General features: G+C 38.4%; 2 protein-coding genes and 3 non-coding genes across 7 annotated transcripts in view; 1 reads left to right on the top strand and 4 right to left on the bottom strand.

Moving 5' to 3' along the window:
* The window catches only part of LOC149026452 (methionine aminopeptidase 2B-like), a 30,478-nt gene extending 13,163 nt beyond the window's left edge, over window positions 1–17,315 (top strand). The window contains exons 6-13 of one of the 3 annotated variants that reach the window (XM_089146735.1): window positions 3,248–3,347; window positions 4,458–4,603; window positions 4,692–4,783; window positions 4,921–5,015; window positions 6,874–6,970; window positions 11,661–11,804; window positions 11,945–12,162; window positions 16,700–17,315. In XM_089146735.1, the coding sequence (XP_089002861.1) occupies window positions 3,248–3,347; window positions 4,458–4,603; window positions 4,692–4,783; window positions 4,921–5,015; window positions 6,874–6,970; window positions 11,661–11,804; window positions 11,945–12,162; window positions 16,700–16,810 (1,003 nt within the window). In that variant the 3' untranslated portion in view covers window positions 16,811–17,315. The remainder of the gene's footprint in view (window positions 1–3,247; window positions 3,348–4,457; window positions 4,604–4,691; window positions 4,784–4,920; window positions 5,016–6,873; window positions 6,971–11,660; window positions 11,805–11,944; window positions 12,163–16,699) is intronic. The other 2 variants (XM_089146734.1, XM_089146736.1) reach the window with 2 other exon arrangements.
* A 409-nt stretch (window positions 17,316–17,724) lies between these two features.
* LOC149026448 (large ribosomal subunit protein eL43z-like) lies at window positions 17,725–21,424 on the bottom strand. Its single transcript, XM_089146738.1, has 5 exons — window positions 21,182–21,424; window positions 20,318–20,357; window positions 20,129–20,217; window positions 19,050–19,132; window positions 17,725–18,935 (listed from the first exon to the last, which is right to left on the bottom strand). The coding sequence occupies exons 1-5, from the start codon at window positions 21,182–21,184 to the stop codon at window positions 18,872–18,874; spliced, it is 279 nt and encodes a 92-aa protein (XP_089002864.1). The 5' UTR covers window positions 21,185–21,424; the 3' UTR covers window positions 17,725–18,871.
* On the bottom strand, window positions 19,363–19,448 carry LOC149026451 (small nucleolar RNA snoR27). Its single transcript, XR_016171957.1, has one exon. It is a non-coding gene; the product is annotated as a small nucleolar RNA snoR27 (small nucleolar RNA).
* On the bottom strand, window positions 19,480–19,568 carry LOC149026450 (small nucleolar RNA snoR26). The gene has a single exon (XR_016171958.1). It is a non-coding gene; the product is annotated as a small nucleolar RNA snoR26 (small nucleolar RNA).
* On the bottom strand, window positions 19,913–19,993 carry LOC149026449 (small nucleolar RNA snoR27). The gene has a single exon (XR_016171956.1). It is a non-coding gene; the product is annotated as a small nucleolar RNA snoR27 (small nucleolar RNA).
* Window positions 21,425–21,488: the final 64 nt, after the last annotated feature.

Below are 21,488 nucleotides of genomic sequence, written 5' to 3'. Positions count from 1 at the left end.
CTCAAAAGAAAGAAGAAGAAAAAGAAAAAAAGAGAGAAATAAATGCAAGTGTCATCAATGCCTTGGTAGCAATGTTTGGTCAAAAATACTTCAAAACCTTAGTCCTTGGTCCTGTTTCTCTATTAGTGGTTTTGCTTAAAGGAGAGGTGTACTTGAAAGATATAAGGTGAGTCTTTGATTGAGATATATGCTTAGTCTCAAGAATCGATATGGGGTAATAAAGTTTAAGTGTGGGGGATCTTAAATCAACGGTGAGGAAAATTGTCATAGCTGTTGATTCTGTATAAGTACTTACCAATTGTTAAAGTTGAAATTTGCAATGTTTTATTTTGAGCTGAATTGGAATTTTGGATGTATATTCTCTGCAAACATCCACGAGACAAAACTCGTCCTCTAGGGGTAACCTAGTGGTTTAAAGGCTTGTTGCACATGCTAAGTGTAACCGTGATTCCTACGAAAGTGAGTTGGGATTTTATGTTGTTGCATTAGTTTCTTTCATGCATTTGTATTTTTCTTTTATTCTTGCTTGAGGACAAGCTTAGTCTAAGTGTGGGGGAATCTGATGAGCACATTTATGTGTGAAATCTTAAGGCATAAAGCATGCATTTTATACACTTAGAGTGGAGTTACCTTGGGTTTTATGTTGTTTTTGCAGATTTTATGAATTTCTAGGACTTTAGCGAATATCTGGAGTTTTGGGTATTAAACATGCGATTTTACAAGTCAAGAGGTTCGTTCAAATTCTCAAGTGCGAAAGTGGGCCTGATTTGGAGCATGATGGGCTAGTGATGCAATTATGGGCCAACTCCAGAATATCTTGTAAAATTAGATTAGGATTTTTATTTTATTTTTCTTTATTGTAATTGAGAATTGTATGGGGCCCACAAGTAGTCAAAGACTAGGATTTTCTATTTTTTTTAGAATATTTATTTTATTAGATTTTATTTATTTCTCTAATTAGTTTTTCTCTCTCTCTCCCCACTTTCTATTTTATTTACTTTCTTATTCCCTTAATAACCAACCCACTTATATTTTTGTTAACAAAATATATATGTTATTTTATTTTATTTTCTTTCTCTTTCCTTCTTCCACTTTTCTTTCTTTCTTCCACTTTGTCTCCACGTGAATTTCACTATAATTATTTTTTATCTCCACTTCTCTCTCTCTCTCTCTCTTTATTTCTAACGAATTTTAGCTCTTTCTTTCTTATTTTTTTTCTTTCTTTCTTCTTCTTTTATTTTACTCCTTATTATTATGTATAATTATTTTATTTCTTTGTTTGTAAATTATTCTCCTTCTTCTATAAATATTATCTCCCTCTTAGGTCTAGGACACACTTGATTTTCTCTTTAGTTTACTTTAGTTTTACACTTTACTTTCTCTTTAGTTTTACTTTAGTCTTGCACTTTCTATTCTCTTCAAAGAACTAGAGCAAACTGAAGAGAATAGAAAGTGCAAGACTAAAGTAAAACTAAAGAGAAAGTAAAGTGTAAAACTAAAGTAAACTAAAGAGAAAATCAAGTGTGTCCTAGACCTAAAAGGAGATAATATTTATAGAAGAAGGAGAATAATTTACAAACAAAGAAATAAAATAATTATACATAATAATAAGGAGTAAAATAAAAGAAGAAGAAAGAAAGAAAAAAAATAAAGAAAGAAAGAGCTAAAATTCGTTAGAAATAAAGAGAGAGAGAGAGAGAGAAAGTGGAGATAAAAAATAATTATAGTGAAATTCACGTGGAGACAAAGTGGAAGAAAGAAAGAAAAGTGGAAGAAGGAAAGAGAAAGAAAATAAAATAAAATAACATATATATTTTGTTAACAAAAATATAAGTGGGTTGGTTATTAAGGGAATAAGAAAGTAAATAAAATAGAAAGTGGGGAGAGAGAGAGAAAAACTAATTAGAGAAATAAATAAAATCTAATAAAATAAATATTCTAAAAAAAATAGAAAATCCTAGTCTTTGACTACTTGTGGGCCCCATACAATTCTCAATTACAATAAAGAAAAATAAAATAAAAATCCTAATCTAATTTTACAAGATATTCTGGAGTTGGCCCATAATTGCATCTCTAGCCCATCAGGCCCACTTTCGCACTTGAGAATTTGAACGAACCTCTTGACGTGTAAAATCGCATGTTTAATACCCAAAACTCCAGATATTCGCTAAAGTCCTAGAAATTCATAAAATCTGCAAAAACAACATAAAACCCAAGGTAACTCCACTCTAAGTGTATAAAATGCATGCTTTATGCCTTAAGATTTCACACATAAATGTGCTCATCAGTATAGTTAGCTACAAATCCCTTAGACCCTTACTAATGTGCAAACGGGAACTGATGTTCCCATTGCTTCACAAAGGTTTGATACAACAACCAAACTTCAAACATTTTACAGCTTATTATCAGCTAGTAGCTAATGTTTAATTGTACCTGCAATCATAACATATGATGGCAGGGACACCTAACCCTTAATGCTTCAGTGAACTTCATCAGTTCATCCATTGCTAAAGATGCACAGCACTCCAAAGCATGTTTTAGTATTCTCCTCTTGACGAGAAGAGAAAGACCCACCACTCATTCTGAGTTTGAGCCTATTTGATATTCTTGATTAAGGGGAACTAGAATCTGGGACAACAAACTGTTCATTAGAACTTCCACCTTTCTCTGGGGCTTGGCTTCTTTTAATTCATTGTGAGTTTCTTCTTTCATATGTGCTGTTTTGCAGGTAAAAAGACCATCAGCAACGTTGTATGACAAATTGAAGTTCCATAGTTTCTCTGTTAGAACCTAGTTTATTATTTCTTGCATTGATGTAGAATATGCTTCCCTTGTTGAAAATATAGAAAGTGTTTATTTACAGCAAGTACATGTGTGTGTTCTGTTCTCTATGAGCATTCTCTGGATTCTCATTGTAAAATTTATGCTTCTCTTTGGTACTTGAAAGTATTTGATTGGAATATTATGGAAGGCTTACTTGCCGAATTTAATATTTGATTTATAAAATTATTTTGTTCAGTTTTATTAACTGTGTTGATAGACTAGAGAAAAGAAGTGTCTGGGAGTGCGGCCCCTTGTTTCCGGGGGGAGAGAGCGACAGTGAATGCTGTTGTAAGCTGCACTTCTGGAAAGAGATCTGCTTTGTCTCAACTTATGGTAGAGTAGTTCGGGCCATGTTTGACATTTCCGTTGTATTCATTCAATCTGATCTTTTGTCGTACTTGTTTTTTGACCTTGATGCTACTAGTAACCTATGGAGGACTACTTCTGAAGAAAAGAGGGAACTGGAGCGTCATGAGAAACCCATTTATAATGCAGTTCGCCAAGCAGCTGAAGTCCATCGACAGGTTTCATTTCTGTCTTTTAACAGTATACAACAACAAACCTTTTCCCAACTAAATGGGGTCGGCTACATGGATTCTTGCCCTCCAATCACTTATGTTTGAGGCCATGCTAGATACAAGGCTTAAGCTATGCATATCCTTTCTCACCACTTTTCTTAAGGTTTCTTGTCTTTTAACAATATGGTGTATTAATTTTTTAGGAACACTTTTGTGGACTTTTGACTTTTTACCACAACTGCAATTGCATGCTTCTTTTTCGTTTTTGGCCTAGTATCAATGCTTTGAGATTGTTTGTAGATATTAATTTATTCTGTCATATCAAAAGTTAAAAATATGTTGACCTAATATTGATTGAGAGATACTTTGACAATGACGTATTGGTAATGGAAGAAGTTGAATAATTATTTCCATTTTAACAGGATGGGAGTTGATATATATTTCATTAGTTGTGTTACCCACTGAGCCATTTGGTTGACACAAGGAGATGTTAATGGCAGTCTAGAAGACATCATCATCAGCCAATAGAGTAGTTGGGGGGGGGGGGGAGATCAATATCAGGAAAGACTTGTGGGAGTTTGAGATGCTCTATATACCATACTAGAGTTGATATTTAATTTCATTAGTTGTGGTACTCACTTTTCCAGAGTATATAAAGAGTCAAGAAGAGAATGAGTCCATATAGGACTATACAAGGCAAGTGAAGTCCACATGTACTGTAAAAAGAAAGTAAATAACAAAGGAATAATTTAGGATAAAATACAATATGACATATACAGAATCTCCTCAAATGAACTTGCTGTTCTGGATTAGATTGCATAGCAGATATTGGGATTTAGGCAGGAATCCGTACCATTTGTGGAGACTCATTGGCTATGCAAGAAGGGATTCTGATTCTGAATATCCTTAATAGCTGCAACCATCTTTTGGGATGCCCACTATTATCATCATTCTTGTGTCACTGTTCCATCTTAATGCCAACATCTTAATACTTGTCTTGGTTTTATATTTTTTAGTTTATTTAATTTTTTTTTTTGGGGGGGGGGGTCCTTCCCCTAGCAAGACAATCGATATATGTAAATGTGTATCTTTTAATTCCTGGTTATCCATGATTAGGTTCGAAAATATATGAAGGGAATCATCAAGCCAGGGATGTTAATGACTGACCTATGTGAAACTTTGGAGAACACAGTTCGAAAACTGATATCAGAGAATGGTCTGGAAGCAGGCATTGCTTTTCCTACTGGTTGTTCATTAAATTGGTATTTTCTTACACTTTGGCTTTGAGACCCATTGTTCTGTACATTCATCCCTATGACTTTGACATCTAAAGTCTTCTTAATTTACCAGGGTTGCTGCACATTGGACCCCTAATTCTGGGGATAAGACTGTGCTTCAGTATGATGATGTTATGAAGTTAGATTTTGGAACTCATATTGATGGTAGGATCTTGCTTGTTTTCATTTGGTTTCCTTCATCAGAATTATTTATCGTTTCCAGTATTTACAGAATTTTGACATGCAAGGGTCTGTTTAGTTTCCTATTCGGGAGTTGATTTGCTGTGGGTTTTCTTTTGTAGGACGCATAGTTGATTGTGCCTTTACGGTGGCATTCAATCCTATGTATGATCCACTACTTGAGGCCTCACGGGAAGCTACAAATACTGGAATCAAGGTAGTATTCTTCACCTCTGTGTTTACACATAAAAGAACACTAGTGTTTGCAAGCATGGTAAAATTTCGTGACCATTTCGGCAAGTATCGAAACAAAATAGGCCACGAAATGAAAAAGTTCAATATCTCGCCGAAATTTCGGTCATTTTGAAAATTTCAAGGGGTTATATCGGCCAGGGCTTATGGATATGGATATGGTGGAGCATATGGTCTTTCATCTGCTAATTCCAATAGCATGTCTACATATGGATATGTAGATGGATCACCTGCCCCTTCTCCCGTTCCCTTGGGGGAAAAGCCCTTGCCTCTATATGGCCCCACTCGAGGCAATCTTTTGGCATTATTCGAGATTGGTCTTGGATTTTGAGAAACTTTTCAGGCTCCATTTGTGACCAGATTGGTAAGCTAGTTTTTAGTGTCACTGTCCATCACCTGTGGTAGGAGCACAACCTTAGGAGATCGACTTCCCAATCCTGCTCTTAGACGTGATTTGGAATGCCATCTGTTTTGATGTTTCTTCTAGGGTGCTCTCTATCTCCCATCCTCCGGTTGTTGATACCCAGGGAGCAGACTCATTGTTGTCTCCTGGGGTCTTAGCTCTCCTTTCCAGCTTGCTGCTTAAAAGCCGGTCCCCCCCCCCCCCCGGGTTTCCCCTTGTACATTCTTTGCTGGTCATTTAATTTAGTTATTTGTTCATCTCAAAAAAGAAAAAGAAAAAAAGGGAAGCTAGTTATGTTGTTCCATGACTGGGTTATAGTCCATGGCCGTACGGCATTCCCTTGGGTAGGATCTCTATTAAGTGCCACCTATAGAAGGCTAGTGGCGAACCTGCTTATGTCCAGTATTCAAAGTACTCCATGATTCAGGGGATGGATCTAGCCCAACACATACTTGCATATTGAATTCTACTTGTTATATTTGTTGTTGCATTGTAATGAAAATCTTAGTGTTGTCTTGCATAATATCCATAATTACATTTGTGGAAATGCATGTGCCAATCAAGAACCACTTTGGTTAGGTTTTTAGGCAAAAATAACACATTCATTGTCTTTATTGGCTTCATAGTAGGCTGGACACCGAAACCAACCAAAAGAACACCAAAACCCTCCAAAATATTGAGTTGAGATATATGGTTTTTAAGAAGCTTCTGCATAATTCTAGTTTTTAACTGAGATATTTTAGTCAACTCTCACAGATCTTCCTAGAATTGAGAAAGTAATGGAGTTTTAATCCCATGGCTGGAATAGCTTCAACCAGCCTTGAACCACGGTTACCACGCTGAGAAGAACCAGGTTCAAAGCTGGCTTATGCTCCAGTAGGGTACTCAGGGTCTTAATAAATTACTGGGGTCATTTTTGTACATTTTCCCACTGTTGCCATTTGTCCTATTTGAGGTTTCATCACTTCAAGGAGAGCCTATGATGACTTACATCAAGGTTTTGGAACACGAGGTAGCAATGGAAGATTTTCTGTTTGTTTGGATGAATAAAAAATATATATTAAAAGAACAGCTCTGAAGGGAAATACAGGGAAAGGAAAAAATAAAAAAGGAGGGGGGAGTGGGGTGCAGCACCCTGTACTGGATGCCTACTGCAAGCATGCCCTGTACTAATGTGGTACAGTGGTAGTACAAATATTCTCTTAAGATGGATTTCACTGGCATGTATATTAAAAGCTAACAACCTACACTTTCCTAAAAACCATTGCTGTTATGGCATCATTTATGTCCCTAGTGATGTTACTCATTGCATCATAATGCTATTTTTAGTAGTGAATAAATAATTTTTGAAAACCTCTGCCAATGTATTAACGGTCAAATTTTTAGTTAATTGATCCTCTTATTTCGTTATATTTTTTAGGAATCAGGTATTGATGTTCGTCTTTGTGATGTTGGCGCTGCAATCCAAGAGGTCATGGAGTCGTATGAAGTTGAGATAAATGGAAAGGTGTTCCAAGGTCTGGCTTCTAGACTAATTTGAAATGAAATTCTCTTAGTTAATGTTTGTGGTTAATATTCTCTCTGTTTTAATTTCCTACTAGTTACCTTTTGTTGGATGAAGCACCATATTCCATTATGTATTGGCTTAACTCTGATGAGATAAACAATGGCATTCAAAAACCCCAAAAAAAATAAAAATAACAATAATAATTAGTTTAAATCGGTACCCGCATTTTGTTTGTTATAGTAAAATGAACACTTAACCACCTGTTTAGGTACTTTTAATGTGCCTATGGATTATCCACGACCCGCTTGTCAAATATGGTGGTCTAACTCAATGACGTTTCCTTGTTCATTTATGTGAGTGGGACAAGATGGAGTGAGCTAAACCAACGGTTTAATTCTTTGCCTAACCAACAGATCAGGTGAGTTGTCCATGGATTTCATTGCAAGCTTGCCTTATGGTGGAAGGAAGATGAACCCCTGAAATACAATAATTTCTTTATTTTCGTGTAATTTCATCATTTAATCTGTTTGCTTGCCTTTTTCCCCCCCTTTTTTGGGTTCTTTTGGGGGGGCGGGGGGGGGGGGGGGGGGGGGGGGGGGCCCCCTCCCCCCCCCCCCCCCCCCCCCCCCCCCCCCCCCCCCCCCCCCACCCCCCGGGGCCCCCCCCCCCCCCCCCATCCCCCCCCCCCCCCCCCCCCCCCCCCCCCCCCCCCCCCCCCCCCCCCCCCCCCCCCCCCCCCCCCCCCCCCTAGTTGGGGCGATGAGTCGATGAGGCGCCCTCCGAGGCGCTTGAGGCGGTCGAGGCGTTTTAGTGTACATCTCATACACTAATTCATTGTAAACATATCTTATATATAATAAAAAACTAATATTAACCATTTAGCCTACCTTAAGTCATCCAACATACTACAAACAACACATAGTAGGTCCTAAATAAATTTCAAGCATCATACTATCATTAACAAGAATTAAGATACGATAAAATGTAACTAAATACTAAATAGTAAACACAAAGATGCATGAACAAAACAAATAAACACTAGACAACATACCTTCATTAAATGTCACCAACACTAGCACCACCTACAACTCCATGGCTCCACTCACCATCACCTACAACCCACCTCTTCTACATTGTTGAGCTGTAGCCAAATATCCTCACAAGTAAAAGAAGAAAATGAAACAAAGCATATTATATCTAAATAGAAAGTTTTAAATATTTAAGCAAACAGTCCCACTTATATCTAAAATCTAAAATCCAAAGCCCAAATATACCAACACACCCATATCCAAAATTCCCAATAAAAATCCACAATTCATATCCAAAATTCCCAATAGAAAAGTATAAGTCAGCTAGTCATAATCATCATCAATTAAATTGGTAGCAAGTGGGAGATCTTCTCGAACTTGTTGTTGCTCCAAAGAGGTAGACCTCAAACCAAAATCATCTACAATGTTCTCATCATCATGCAAGTCTTCCTCTTCTTCCATGTCTCCATCAGACTCAGAGTCATGTTCCTCTTCCTCAACCACCCTCTCCAAAGACCTGCGGCCGCGACGTGAGTAACATATATTAACTCCACAGTCTCCACTAGATGTTGATCCACTTGGTTGACCTCTCCTCGGTCTATTTTGGCCCTCAAGTGATGAAGATGCCCCTATAGCTCTATCAACAGTGCTCCAAGTAAGATCACCCTCAGGATGGACTAAATCATCGGGCTGATTAACCATCCACTCACGCTCCGATCAAGCTCATCAAGGAGTAGTGGATCATAATTTCTAATCTTTAATCGCCTTTCATCGAACCTTTCGAAGACGGCGAGGAACAAAAGCTAGAATTCAACATGCAGATTCCCCGGGGAATCAATCATAAGCAATGAAAAGAATCCCAAGTCATTCTCAAATTTAAATTTAAAAGTGTTTAAATACTTGAAATAAACACAAACCAAAGGCCAACACAACGAGGAAGAAAACAAAGGAGTACTCAACGAAGCAAAAACAAACAGGACCCACCAGAACATAGTAAAAAAAAAAAAGATTAACATAATAGGTAGAGTTACAAACCAAAAAGATACCAAAAATAAAATAACAAGAAAAACACGAGGACAAGGAGGAAGCAAGGGAGAAAGGACCAGCCTGAGTATACGGGACAATATATCTGCAGTGCAGGCATATTCTTCCAACAACTTCATTGAAAGAAGTTTGGAGAGAAGTGATCAACCCAAACATCTACACATCTAAGTTGTAGAATTCCAGATTCAAGAAATAGGCGACCAATAGAGGCCCAGACCACATCAAGATTTGTATGACCAGCGGCTCCAAAATGCAGCCTGAGGCTAAAACACTAGAAGGGGCACGATCCACAATCCTAATACAATCATAAGAGGTGTGATGCAAACAACCCACACCAGCCAAAAGGTAGAAAAGTTGTCAGCACCCCGCGCTGGACAAATTGGAATTTGTCCATCTCAAAATGAATAAGTGCCAAATCATCCTGTGCAACAAGCTGCAATGTCAAGAATGAAGTGGCAAACAGTAGAGCCAAAGACTGATTTGGCAAGGCCTAAAATTGGGCCTATAAATGAAAGTGGTAATTCCGAATACACAAGCAAACCAATGTCCCAGCACAAATCAAGACAATGGGCGCACAAGGAGTCCAAAAACCAGTCCTCTCCAAAAAGCCCCCGCGCGTAATGAGGCAAACCACGAAGAATGGTCTCAACTAACTGCTATCCAATAACCGAAAGAGCATGGCATCGCACGCGAACCAAACAAGGAAGAAGTCCTACAATGACAAGAAAAGAGAGAGACGCACAAAGAGGTGAAACCCAATAAATCCATCCATGTTCTTTGCACCCAACAAAGGCAGACAGGAACGGGGCAACAAATATGTGCAAAGAAACACACCCAAAGCAGCAACGCATGAAGGAAGCAAGATAACAAAGAAGGGAAGCCGGGACATCATAAGATGGTGGAGAGAAGCCCCAAAAGCCGAGCAACATGAATCCAGGGAAGGGTATTAAGGGCAGCGAGGAATGGACGGAGAAAAAACAAGGTAAGAGCCACTAGAGGGCCTAGAGAGGGAATAGGATGTTCTCAAGAATGATAACAATCCAAACAAAAAGAACCAACAGACACTCGGCAATGCGCAGGCGGTGACACAACGTCCCAACCACCACAGATGTGCTAATAACCAAAGGAAAGAAGAAAAAGAAACAACCACCGGATGACGGCTTGAGGATCAAGGCCACCCCAAGGAAAGGACTAGAGCAGGAACAAGCAGGTATAAAAAAGTAAAACACAACAAAAAAGAAAAACAAAAATCACCAAAATAAAACAATAATAAAGTGAAAGAAGAAGAAATATGAGTACAACAACCACAAAAAAAACAGCATAAAAAAGAAAATTGAAACAAGCAAACAAGAAACAAAGTGGCAAAGATACACAAGACTTGAAAAAATATCAAAAATGCAAAGGGACATAAACAAGAGAAACCAAAAAACGAGCATGAAAAGAAAGACAAGGAACATAAAAACCAAACAAGGAAAACAAAAGAAAAGAGAAAGAACGATAAGAAAAAAAAAAGATAAAGAGATGAAAAGATGAACAAAAAAAGAAAGCAACAAATAAAAAAAAAAAGGAGAAAAAAGAAAAAGAAGAGAAAAAGGAACAAAAGAGAAAAAAGAAAAAAGAAAAAAAAAGAAAAAAAAAAAGGAGAGAAGAGAAGAAGAAAGGAGAAGGAAAAAAAAAAAAGAAAGAAAAAAAAGACGAAAGGAAAAAAAAAGAGATGAGAAAAGAAGGAAAAAAAAAAGAGGAAGAAAAAAGAAGAAGAAGGGGGAAAAAAAAAGGAGAAGGTGAAGGAGAAGAAGAAAGAAAGAAGGTGGAGTTGGATGAAAACAAAAGAGAGAGAACAGAAGAGGGGGGGACCAAGAGAAAAAGAGAAAAAAAGAGAGGGAGAGAAGAGGGAGGAAGATGGAGAGGAAGAGGAGAGGAAGGAGGGAGGGAAAAAGAGAGAGGGAGAGGGAGAAGAAAGCAAGAGAGGCAAAAAAAAAGAAAGAGTAATTAAAATGAGAAAAGAACACCAAAACAAACACCAGATTTGAAATCAAAAATACAAAAAAATAAATACAAAAATTAAAAGGCCGAAAACCAGAAGGGGGGGCGGGGCGGGGGGGGGGGGGGGGGGGGGGGGGGGGGGTGGGGGTGTGGGGGAAGAAAAAAATTTATGCACGAACTATTTGCTAGGAGGTTCACCTGAACACCAGACCTTGAATATGGAGAAGACTGCAGAGATGAGAAGGCATGATGCCTTTGTAATTTATTACTCATGTTTCCAGTACTTCATGGCTGATACCTTGTAAATGTTTCTTTGAGTTCCATGATATACTCGAAATGGAGTTGCCCTTTTATTTGATCCATTATTTAAGTCTTCCTGTTTTGGACATACAGATAACTGTTAACAGTTCTATTCCTCTTCTAGATTTTAACCATCCAGCCATTCTAGTGTTAAAACTTGCCTAGGTCTTTTGGTTAAATGCGGGAACCAACTTGATACAAGTCCTACAGTTGTCCAAACTTCAAACCCAGTTTCCTATTTCTAACTCTAGCCGGATGTAGATTTTATGCATGCTGTTCTCTCATCTACAAATTTTTTTTTTAATTGCGATTTGTTTTTAAGAATCATAGTGATTTTATTGACAGTTAGAAGTATCCGGAACTTGAATGGACATAGCATTGGCCGTTATCAGATCCATGCTGGAAAATCTGTTCCAATTGTAAAAGGAGGGGAGCAGACTAAGATGGAAGAGGGCGAATTTTTTGCTATAGAAACTTTTGCATCAACAGGTGAGAAGCTGCTGTTTTATGTGGTGTCAAGATTTATGATTATACTTTCACACACCCAAAAAGAAAAATGGTATAAATTACTTTTTGGGGATTATTGTGCTGGACTTTCATATTATGGCAATTGATGTGTGCCTGTGCAGGTAAAGGTTATGTAAGGGAAGATCTGGAGTGTAGCCATTACATGAAAGATTTTGATGCTGGGCACATACCACTGAGATTGCCCAGAGCAAAACAACTGCTTGCAACAATCAACAAACACTTCTCAACTTTGGCCTTCTGTAGACGTTACTTAGACCGTTTGGGGGAGACTAAATATCTAATGGCATTAAAAAACCTATGTGATTCTGGGATTGTTCAGGTATGTTACATCAAACTACAGGAAACCTGCTGTCGCATTTCCATGATTAAAGGTAATTTGCATGATATTGGAATAGGTGTAGCTGTACATGCTTATCTTATGCATAGTTAACCAATAATACAGGTAACTGAATGTGGAAAGCTGGAGCCACTTAAAGAAAGCTAAATAAAAACATTTGCTCGTCTTTTGAACTATTGAATTTTCGCAAATGTACACCCATTGTTCTCCTCTTCATTCCATGCTCATTTTTTGTCCCTTTGAAACTATGAAGGGACCAACCTCCATGTTACAGTTATGGCTAAGAAGATTATCTGCCTGATATCGCAGGATACAAATTCCAAGACGTTCAATCTTAATTGTCATGATATGAATAGTGTCTTTTGAGTTAAGCATTTTTTTTTTGCGGTGCATAGATGTCACCTCTAAAAATGTAGAAGCGTTTTTCAGTTGATCCAGAGTATGGACCTAGTCATTTACCTAGCAAAAGCTTACTTTTGGGGGAGCCTGTAGAGCCTGATGCTAGTTGAGGTAATGGTATTCTTGGTGCAATCTGGGGGTTCCAAAATTCCGATTCAGATTTTGCTTTAGGGATTGGGCCCACCTGACCAGCAAGAATCTTAAGTAATTGAAGGGAATGGCAAAACCTGTAGTCAACCAGAAATTTCAAGGATTCACTTGGTAAGTGGAAAACTTGTAAGGCTTCACAGAACCATGGGCCCCGATGAGATTCCAAGCGGTTTGGAAGAGGGAAAAATCTGACAGTGAAGCAGACCAAATCACTGTATCACTACACCAACCTGATGTAGGACCCTCGGCCATCCCAAGAAGACCCAAGGCCGGCCTAGGGAAGCAGCCGGAGCACCCTACAGCCCTGCCAGCAGCCTAGGAAATTTGAACCAACATGAAGGGTATTTTGGTCATTTTAGGCAGCCCCAGTCAGGCCCAATTAGGTCTAATTAGAAGTAGAATTTTTGTTGGAGTCCAACTATACTCTTATTTTGTAATTTCGGTCAGTCTATGACTCTAGCTAGAGTTCTATTTAAAACAAAATTCCTTTAGTTGCTAGCCTTATTTTGTTAGGAGTCTAGTACTACTTTTATATTGTTGTTTGGGTCAGTCTAGGAGTAGTTATGATGGAGACTTATTTTAAATAGGATTCCTTCTTAAAATAAGAGTCCTTTTCTTTCTTGCTTTCAAAATTGAATCCTAGTAGGAGTTTTTCAATAAAGGCTATAAATACAGCCTATTGCTTGTAACCAAATCAGTTTTTGGAATGCATAAGAATTGGATTACTGCAGAGAGGATGGGCAATTCTGAGTTCTAGAGCTTCTGACTCAGGAGAAGCTTGCGGCAGACCAGTTACTGGCACCCTGGCATTCGATCTTCTTCCCTGAGCATTCAGTTGGTAAGTCAAGTCTCTCCCTCTCTCTTTCTCCCCATCATGATCCCTGAAAGTCCATCACCCCCATTCCACCTCCCTCCCCCCCTTTTTTTCTTCCCCAACCCTGAAACTACATATTTCTCAAACCTCTCCAGATCTCACCCCCTCCCCTCCTTTAACTCTGAATCCTAAACCTAGTCTTATCACCCACTTAAAACCCTAAAATATGAAATGCTTCTTCTTTGGCCCTAACTCTAATTTCTAGATCTCCCAATCCCCACCACAGAAATCCCTCCCCACTTAGGATCATCTTCTCCTTCCTTCCATATAGCACTCTACCCTAGCCCTAGCGCCCCCTCCCCACCCCCAAAAGAAACCCTAGAACTATGAACCTTAACTTCCCAAAATTTGCATTTCATTCACCCTAAACCTCTAAACCATAGCTGAACCTAGTATACTATCCTTACAAACCTAAAACCCCTGAACAGCCCTAAATCCCTAACCGCAGGGTTTTAGAAACCCTGACAACCTGCTGATTATCATTATTAGATCCTGGATTCTGGCCTTAGCCCAGTGAGTTTACGTCACAACCACACCATACCTCTCCCCTTTTGGGGGAAACACTTTATTGTGGTCCTGGGTGGATTTCATAGATATTAGACTTTTTTGGGTTTAATGTAATGGGGCTAAATTATAAGCCCATAAAATGGCAGTAATGCTATTACAAGGGATTACTAGTTAAATTGTGCTCGAGTTAGATTAGGATACTTTAAATTGATGGAACTCTATTTTGATTTTATTTATGTTGTTGGAGTCTTTTAGGCCTTCTTTGGTATCAATTCTCATTCTCAATTTTTTATATTTTTCATTATTTTAATGTGTTCGGCGTTTATTCTGCTACTTTTTTTTATTAAAAGAAAAGAGAGTCCAGAATCCATAATAGACTTTTGGTCTATTGTGGATTATGGTCCATAATTTTATTCTAATTGTTTTATACTAGTAATATCACATGTTTTTTAGAAAAACCTAAAAACAAGGTTCATTGCTTTCTCATCTTGCTTCCAAACCCCCCCCCCCCAAATGTTTCTCGCCGACTGTGCTCGCTGCTTTCTTGCTAGGGCCTCTCCTTTGTTCGATCTGTTAGGTATGCTTCGTGACACGGTGCAAAATCTTGCTTTGGTCCCTATATTCTTCTGTATGTATCGTTGTTTATTGCTCTCCAATCCCCACGGCCTCCCTTTCACTAATTTTGTTTCCACCTCTACATATAGTTGCCCTTGATTGATCGTTTCAGCCCTGTGCGACGCTTGATGGATCAAAGTATGCTCTTAATCTCGGCTTCTACGTCTCCTCTTCTCTGTTAATAACTGAGTTTGCAGGTCTGGAACTCTTCTGCTTGATGGGTTCTCAGAAACAGTCTCTTTTTTGTAAATCAAACTTCACTGTATTGTTTCCACTATTCTCTACTCCTGATTTAACTGTATTGTTTCCACTATTTTCTACTCCCAATTTAGAAAAGATGTCAGCATCCCAGAGGCGTGTTGAACCCACTCTTCAGTAAAATCATCTCTGCCACCCAAAATCCGACTCTCCCCAATTCTGTGCTTCTCATCCCGACAAGATTTAACTGACAACCCTGTTCGTCCTTTCTATCTCAGAGAACTGATGGTTTTTTGTAAATTGGAAATTAGAACGCATACCTAATATGCTTCCCTCATTTTCCTCCACCTCCGATTTATGGAATTCATCAGCTAATTTAGATTTCTGAAAACCTGCATCTGCTACGATATCACTGTTACCATTCGAATAGCATTCATCAAATATCAAAGCAGGAGAAAAAACCCACTTGGCACGAAGATCTTTGATGGAGTTGTGATCGATTTCATTGTCGAAAATTTCACTGTTGGATTCTCTAGGGTTTCCCCTGTACCAATCAGGCAACTGGACTTTGGTGTCGTGTTTTCTTGCATGGGGGGAATAGGAAGGAATGTGGCCTGATCTGTTGCACTGGAAGAATATTCCAAACTTTTTTTCATTTCATAATTTATTCTTGACAAAATTCACCAAACCATTTTTAATCTTTGACAAAAATGAATTTTCATTTTTTTTATATAGAAAATAATAAAGAATGAGAATTGATACTAAAAAGAGCCTTAAGAGTGATTAGGAGTTTTTTTTAGTCAAATTGAGCATTTTAGAAGGTCTATGTGTATGTGATGCATCCCCTATCAATTAGAGAGTATTTGATTAATAATATGACTTTTTGGTGCTCTTTGGCAGTACATATGGGATTGCTATCCCATTTTTTAGTTGTTCTTATCTCCTTTGTAATCTTCTAATCCATATTCTACTGCTTCTTTTAACCTTGTAAATTCTCTGACTCTAAATTCCTTTCTTCTGTCTAATATCGTACTCTCCTAATAACTTGAATCCCAAATTTAGATTTACACAAATCTAACTATCAAAACTGTCCCAAGCTTTAGAGTCTATTATATGGCCAAAGTTCAACACACACACCCCCCCCCCCCCCCCAAAAAAAAAAAAAAAAAAGGGTTGGGGGTCGGGGGGAAGATAACCAACTTGTAAGCTAATTTCTGTCAGTAGAGGATGAGAAAATCAGAAGTGCGGTGGTCCATTTGTTGATGGTTTGGGTGGCATGCACTGGATTTGAATATCTAAAGTAATTGGATTCTTGGCATCCCATGAGAAATTTGTATAATTGATGCTATCGTGCGTTCAGGATAAACTGACTTGATGTTGGCCCCTCACCTGTTGTTATCAAACCAACTTGTTAGCTAATTTCTGTCAGTAGAGGATGAGAAAATCAGAAGTGCGGTGGTCCATTTGTTGATGGTTTGGGTTGCATGCACTGGATTTGAATGAATATCTAAAGTAATTGGATTCTTGGCATCCCATGAGAAATTTGTATAATTGATGCTATCATGCGTTCAAGATAAACTGAGTTGGTGTTGGCGCCTCACCTGTTGTTATCCAAGTATGTTATGATGCATTCGATTAAAGATTATAATATATTTGTTCTCGTGTTAGAACTTTTGTTTCGTTTGACAAATGATCAATATCTCTGATACTGGCGTATTTTCCTTAATAAAATGCAATATTTATTTTATTTTATTTCTGACCTCACTTTCTTTGCAGCCGTACCCCCCTCTTTGCGACGTCAAGGGTAGCTATGTGTCACAGTTTGAGCATACCATCCTACTCCGACCGACCTGCAAAGAAGTAATATCAAGAGGTGATGACTATTGATTGATCCATCCATCGTCGTCTTGATTTGTTTCCTTCTGTTTTTACCCTCTGATGAGGTGGGAAGGGAAAGGATCAGAAGATAAAATCCCTCCACATTTTGACACAAATTGTTATTCTACTCGAACACCCTTATTGCTGTGAAGTGTGAACTTGTTGTCATGGTTGGACTCGTGCAAGCGAAGGGGTTTTGTTTGTCTTTGTTAATGGGTCTGTCCAGGGAGGGTCTAAAGTTTCGTGTTCAGGTGATTTTAAAAAACATATCAAATATTATATCATACTGGTCACTGCATTACAATCTTTCAAGGATATGCGTATCAAATATGATATCATGAGATGCTTTAAACCTTGGGTATGCCTATCTTTTATCATCAGATGACAAGACCAGGATTGAAGCGAGTATTATGCCCCTGTTGTTTTCAAGTCCTTGTTTTTCAGAACCGATTACTGTGACGTGATGCAATCCGGGGGAGTTATTTTTAAGTAGAGTTCCGTTCCATTTTCTAACAAGGAAATGGACAATTTTTTGTTTTTCTGACTTTGTGATTAAATTAAAAATATAAAAATATATGTTGCACATTCACATGATAAAAATCCATTTTCAAGTTGGAGTGAAAAGGAATCTAGTAGATAGATATGGATATCCGCCATACCATTCCCTTTCCCTCTTAGTAAGATTCTCTGTCTGTCTTATACCCGAGATTCTTTATCATCCAAGTCTAAACCGTCTCTATGTACTAGAAGATATCCTCTCCGCAGGCGCTAGAGTGCGCCACGATTCTTCAAAAATAGAGGAACGGTTGAGATTTAATAATTGGAATTCTGCATTTAAAAAGTCTTGAATAATTACAATTTGTCATCCCTCAGACTTCTTAAATTTACAAACTCAACCCAGATTCTCCGATCAAACGAAATCCTTGATGAAATGAAACCCTAAATTTCAAAGTCGTCTTTCCTCGCGGTGGTCTCTTTGGAATTTCTTTGAAGTCAGTCAACCATAGGTTTCAATTCTTCTTACCCGAATTCGCAGAAAAGCAAGAGATTAACTGAATCCTAAAAGTCTACAAAATGATGAACCGAATGACTGGTGAGAAAGGAATAAACCCAATCGCAAATAGAAAGAAGAAGAGATGAAATTGGTACTAGTAAATGCCAAAGACAGCTAACATTACCTCAATTTCTCTCTCCTTCTCCGTTACCAGAAGTCGTTTTTGACAGAGAGAATCGTCAATCGCTTCACCTTGCTTTCTCTTGTTCTACGTTCAACCTCTCACAGTTGTTGCATTTAACTCTTCCAACTTACTCTCTTCCCCTTCATCTTTGCCCGATAAACCTTATCCTTCCTGTTATGATATTCATTTCTCCAAAACGCATCAATTTTCAATGCTTTTCATCAATGATCCATCACTGTTTGAGAAAATCCAAGAAACTTTACTGAAAATTCGTAGCCGCATCCATTTTGAATCAAAACCCTATGTCAACTCATCTACTCTATCGAATCAACCAAGCCAAATTATTTTTAAACTTTCATTTCAGATTCAGCTCAGCAAACAAAAGGTTAAATGATGCACTCAAATGCTAAACATCTAACGCTTCAATTGTCATTTGACTTGAGCCGTCCCCTACGAACTTAAACGAGACAAATTGATTCTGAGTGGATCCGTGGTTCACACAGCAGAAACAGATCCGTTACTCCTTTCAACGAGAAGTGAAACAAAAGTAATAGACAAACTTCGAAAACAGAGAACAATTTGACCAATGGACGCATCTCGCGTCAATCCGTATCTTGCATAACTGGCTACGCGGCCCTAATCAACACAAGCTAACAGCAACAATACATCAGCAGCGATACATGCTGGTCCATGCAATGCAACCTGATCCTTCAAAAATGTGGTCGAAGTGGAAGTGGAACCGGCACCGAACCATCACATGGATTCAATAAAGTAATGATTGAATTTAATAGGATCTCAGGGCCGGTTGACAAAATGAACTCAGAAACTCAAAATCCCGGGCACCTTTGGCACAATGAATACTAAAACACATAACATAGACGACGCTGCTAATTTATCCCTCAGTCTGCTCCCTCAAACGACGGATGGTGCTCCTCACGGTCACTGCACTTGCCGTACTGGAAATGAGAAAACAATAACAGAGAGTTCATGCATTAGTCTTTTACCCGTAAAAAGAAAAATTAATTTGGACAAATACTGCTGGAAAAAATGAAATCCAAACAGGTACTTACTTGAGGGTATAAGCACCACCAGCCTTAACCTTACCGCAGTCCTTGCACCCCCAAATACCAACTGCTTTCCTCTTCACAGCATACTGGGTTGCCACAGAGAACACTCAAAAGAATGAATACAACCACCATATAACTTTTTACCGCCAACTAATTAGGGTTGTGGGAGAATCAACAAAATTACCATGAAAATTTGGCTTTGAACCCTAAAAACAGACCTCAAGTCAAAACTAAATGGATGCACAGATATAGTTCCTAATGCCAACAAATTAAAAAGAAGATAGTCGTCTGTTCACAAACCTAAGCGCTTAGGCTCCAAGGATCTCAGTAACTAACACTTTTCTTCAATCTACTTATGAAATTGCAGAGAGATAACGCAGTTTATGACATCATTGATCCAGAAAAAGAAAAAGAAAATTACAAAATAAAATAAGAGCATCTCAGAAAACATCCCCATAAGTTTCTTCACTAATAATCAAAGTGCAAGGATAACAAAGGTGTGTAATACATCATTGATGCTCTTCCTTGACAAATTTATGTAATGATGTCAGAAAATCATATGAGAAATAAATGACAATGAGCTCACAAATAGAGAGGACCAACCCATGAACCTTGAGAAAAATATGACAAGAAGAAGTATACACTTGAAAAAACATGTAGGTGGGACTGGGCTGCATTCAAGATGATGTTTGCAGGGTAAGGCTGGACCCCAAGTTGAACCCTGCCACTGTCTCTGACGCATTCAAAATTACCAAGAAACACCAAGATAAAAAAACTGAAGCCCAAACTACCATTGCCAATCCAGAAAATATAAAAAAAAAAAAAAGAATGAATGTCGCCTGTTCCCAAACCGAAGCAATTTTGCTCCAGGATCTCAGAAACTTACCATTATCATCAATTTAATTTCAGATAGATAACGCAGTCTATCACATCATCATTGATCCAGAAACATACCCAAAAAATGGAGAGGAAAAGTGAGGAGTCCCCATAAGCCTCTCCTCATAGGATGTGCATACAGACTTATGTACCAAATAGTCAGGGGAAAAAAAACTGAGCAACCGACCATAACAACAAGAGAATACCTTTCCACAGAACTCACAGAAGTACTTGCTGTGCTGGCTAACTTCCATTTTCTTAATTTGCTTCCTCAAACTAGCACCATACCTAGTGCCTGTCCCATGAGAAATCCAGAGGTCATAATTGCAAGGTAGACCGAAAAGCATACAGTATCAAGCAATACGAATCAATTACACATTGGAGCAAATAGTTACCATATTTGCCGACAATTCCAGCCTTCTTAGTTCTCTTTGTCTGCAGAGAAAAGAGAAGAAGAAATTACCAATCCACATTACAAATCACAGTTTGCAGTATTTCTTTTATTAGTAACGAAGAAATATTCTCATGGTAGTCCTCAAAGCCCCAGGCTTTCGCTCCCCCTCTGAACCCACAACCTGACAATTCAGGTGGTGATGGGATGAAGCCTTTCTTCCACTAGGTCATTTAGACTACCAGCCCAGTTGATCACAATCTGCAGGACTACTTATCTAGGTTCAATAGGCAGTACTTCACTTTCATATGACTTTGAGGGAAATCAACCACTAGACAACCCTAAGAGGATACAGTGATAACCGTAATCAAACACCTACAAGTTTTGTCAGTAAGTGGGAAATGGTGCTGTATCGCTCTCGAAACCCATTTTTTAAAAGGCAGATAACCCGAACCCTTAAATTCTAAGTTCTTGGAGCTTAGAGACTTGACTTCATTATATCAGAAGTAATTTTTGTGAGAATCGACCCAGTGTAACGATAATGGTTGAGATTCAAATATCTAGGGTTCATAAAGCGGCCTGTGTAATCAAAATCCTAAAGAATCAACTCAAGTGCCAAACCTAAAGCATTTCTTTGAACATGCGAACCCACATTTAAGTTAGCGTCAAAAAAAAAAAAAAGTATCGCATAGACCCCTAAGATATCATAAGATCTTAAGAGGAAGAAATGGGAAGCAGATTTTCACAAGTGACCAAATCTAAAATGGAAAAATCAGTAACAACCGTAAGCGGCCTGTGTAATCAGTAACACATCCAGGAAATTGAACAAAAAAAAGACAACAATTCAGAGAAGGAAAAGAATACGAACCATGGTCGCTCCTGCCTGCTTCGCTTGCAAATTGCAAATAGGAAAGCGCCTCTACCAAACGTAGGAAAAGCAAGAACTTCCAACTGCCCAAATAAATACACCTCAGAAGTTTAGAATGTGATACCTCAGCGTTTTCAATTGACGCCGTCACCCATAATCCCTAGTTAGGGTTTTTCAACCAAAAAAAGGATAACCCCTAACTCCTAGGGTTTCATTTAGGTCGGTTCAGCCGCGTTTCGCATCGGCGATAGACCAAACTAAAAGTAACCCATCAAGCCGATTTGTCAAACATTGGTTGATGAATGCA

Source organism: Hakea prostrata, chromosome 2, assembly GCF_041222555.1.
Source record: "Hakea prostrata isolate BN-2017 chromosome 2, UWA_Hpros_2, whole genome shotgun sequence".
In the NCBI taxonomy this organism is placed as follows: domain Eukaryota; kingdom Viridiplantae; phylum Streptophyta; class Magnoliopsida; order Proteales; family Proteaceae; genus Hakea; species Hakea prostrata.
Note: the sequence above shows the minus strand (reverse complement) of the source record. Positions and strands in the feature narration are given on the sequence as shown.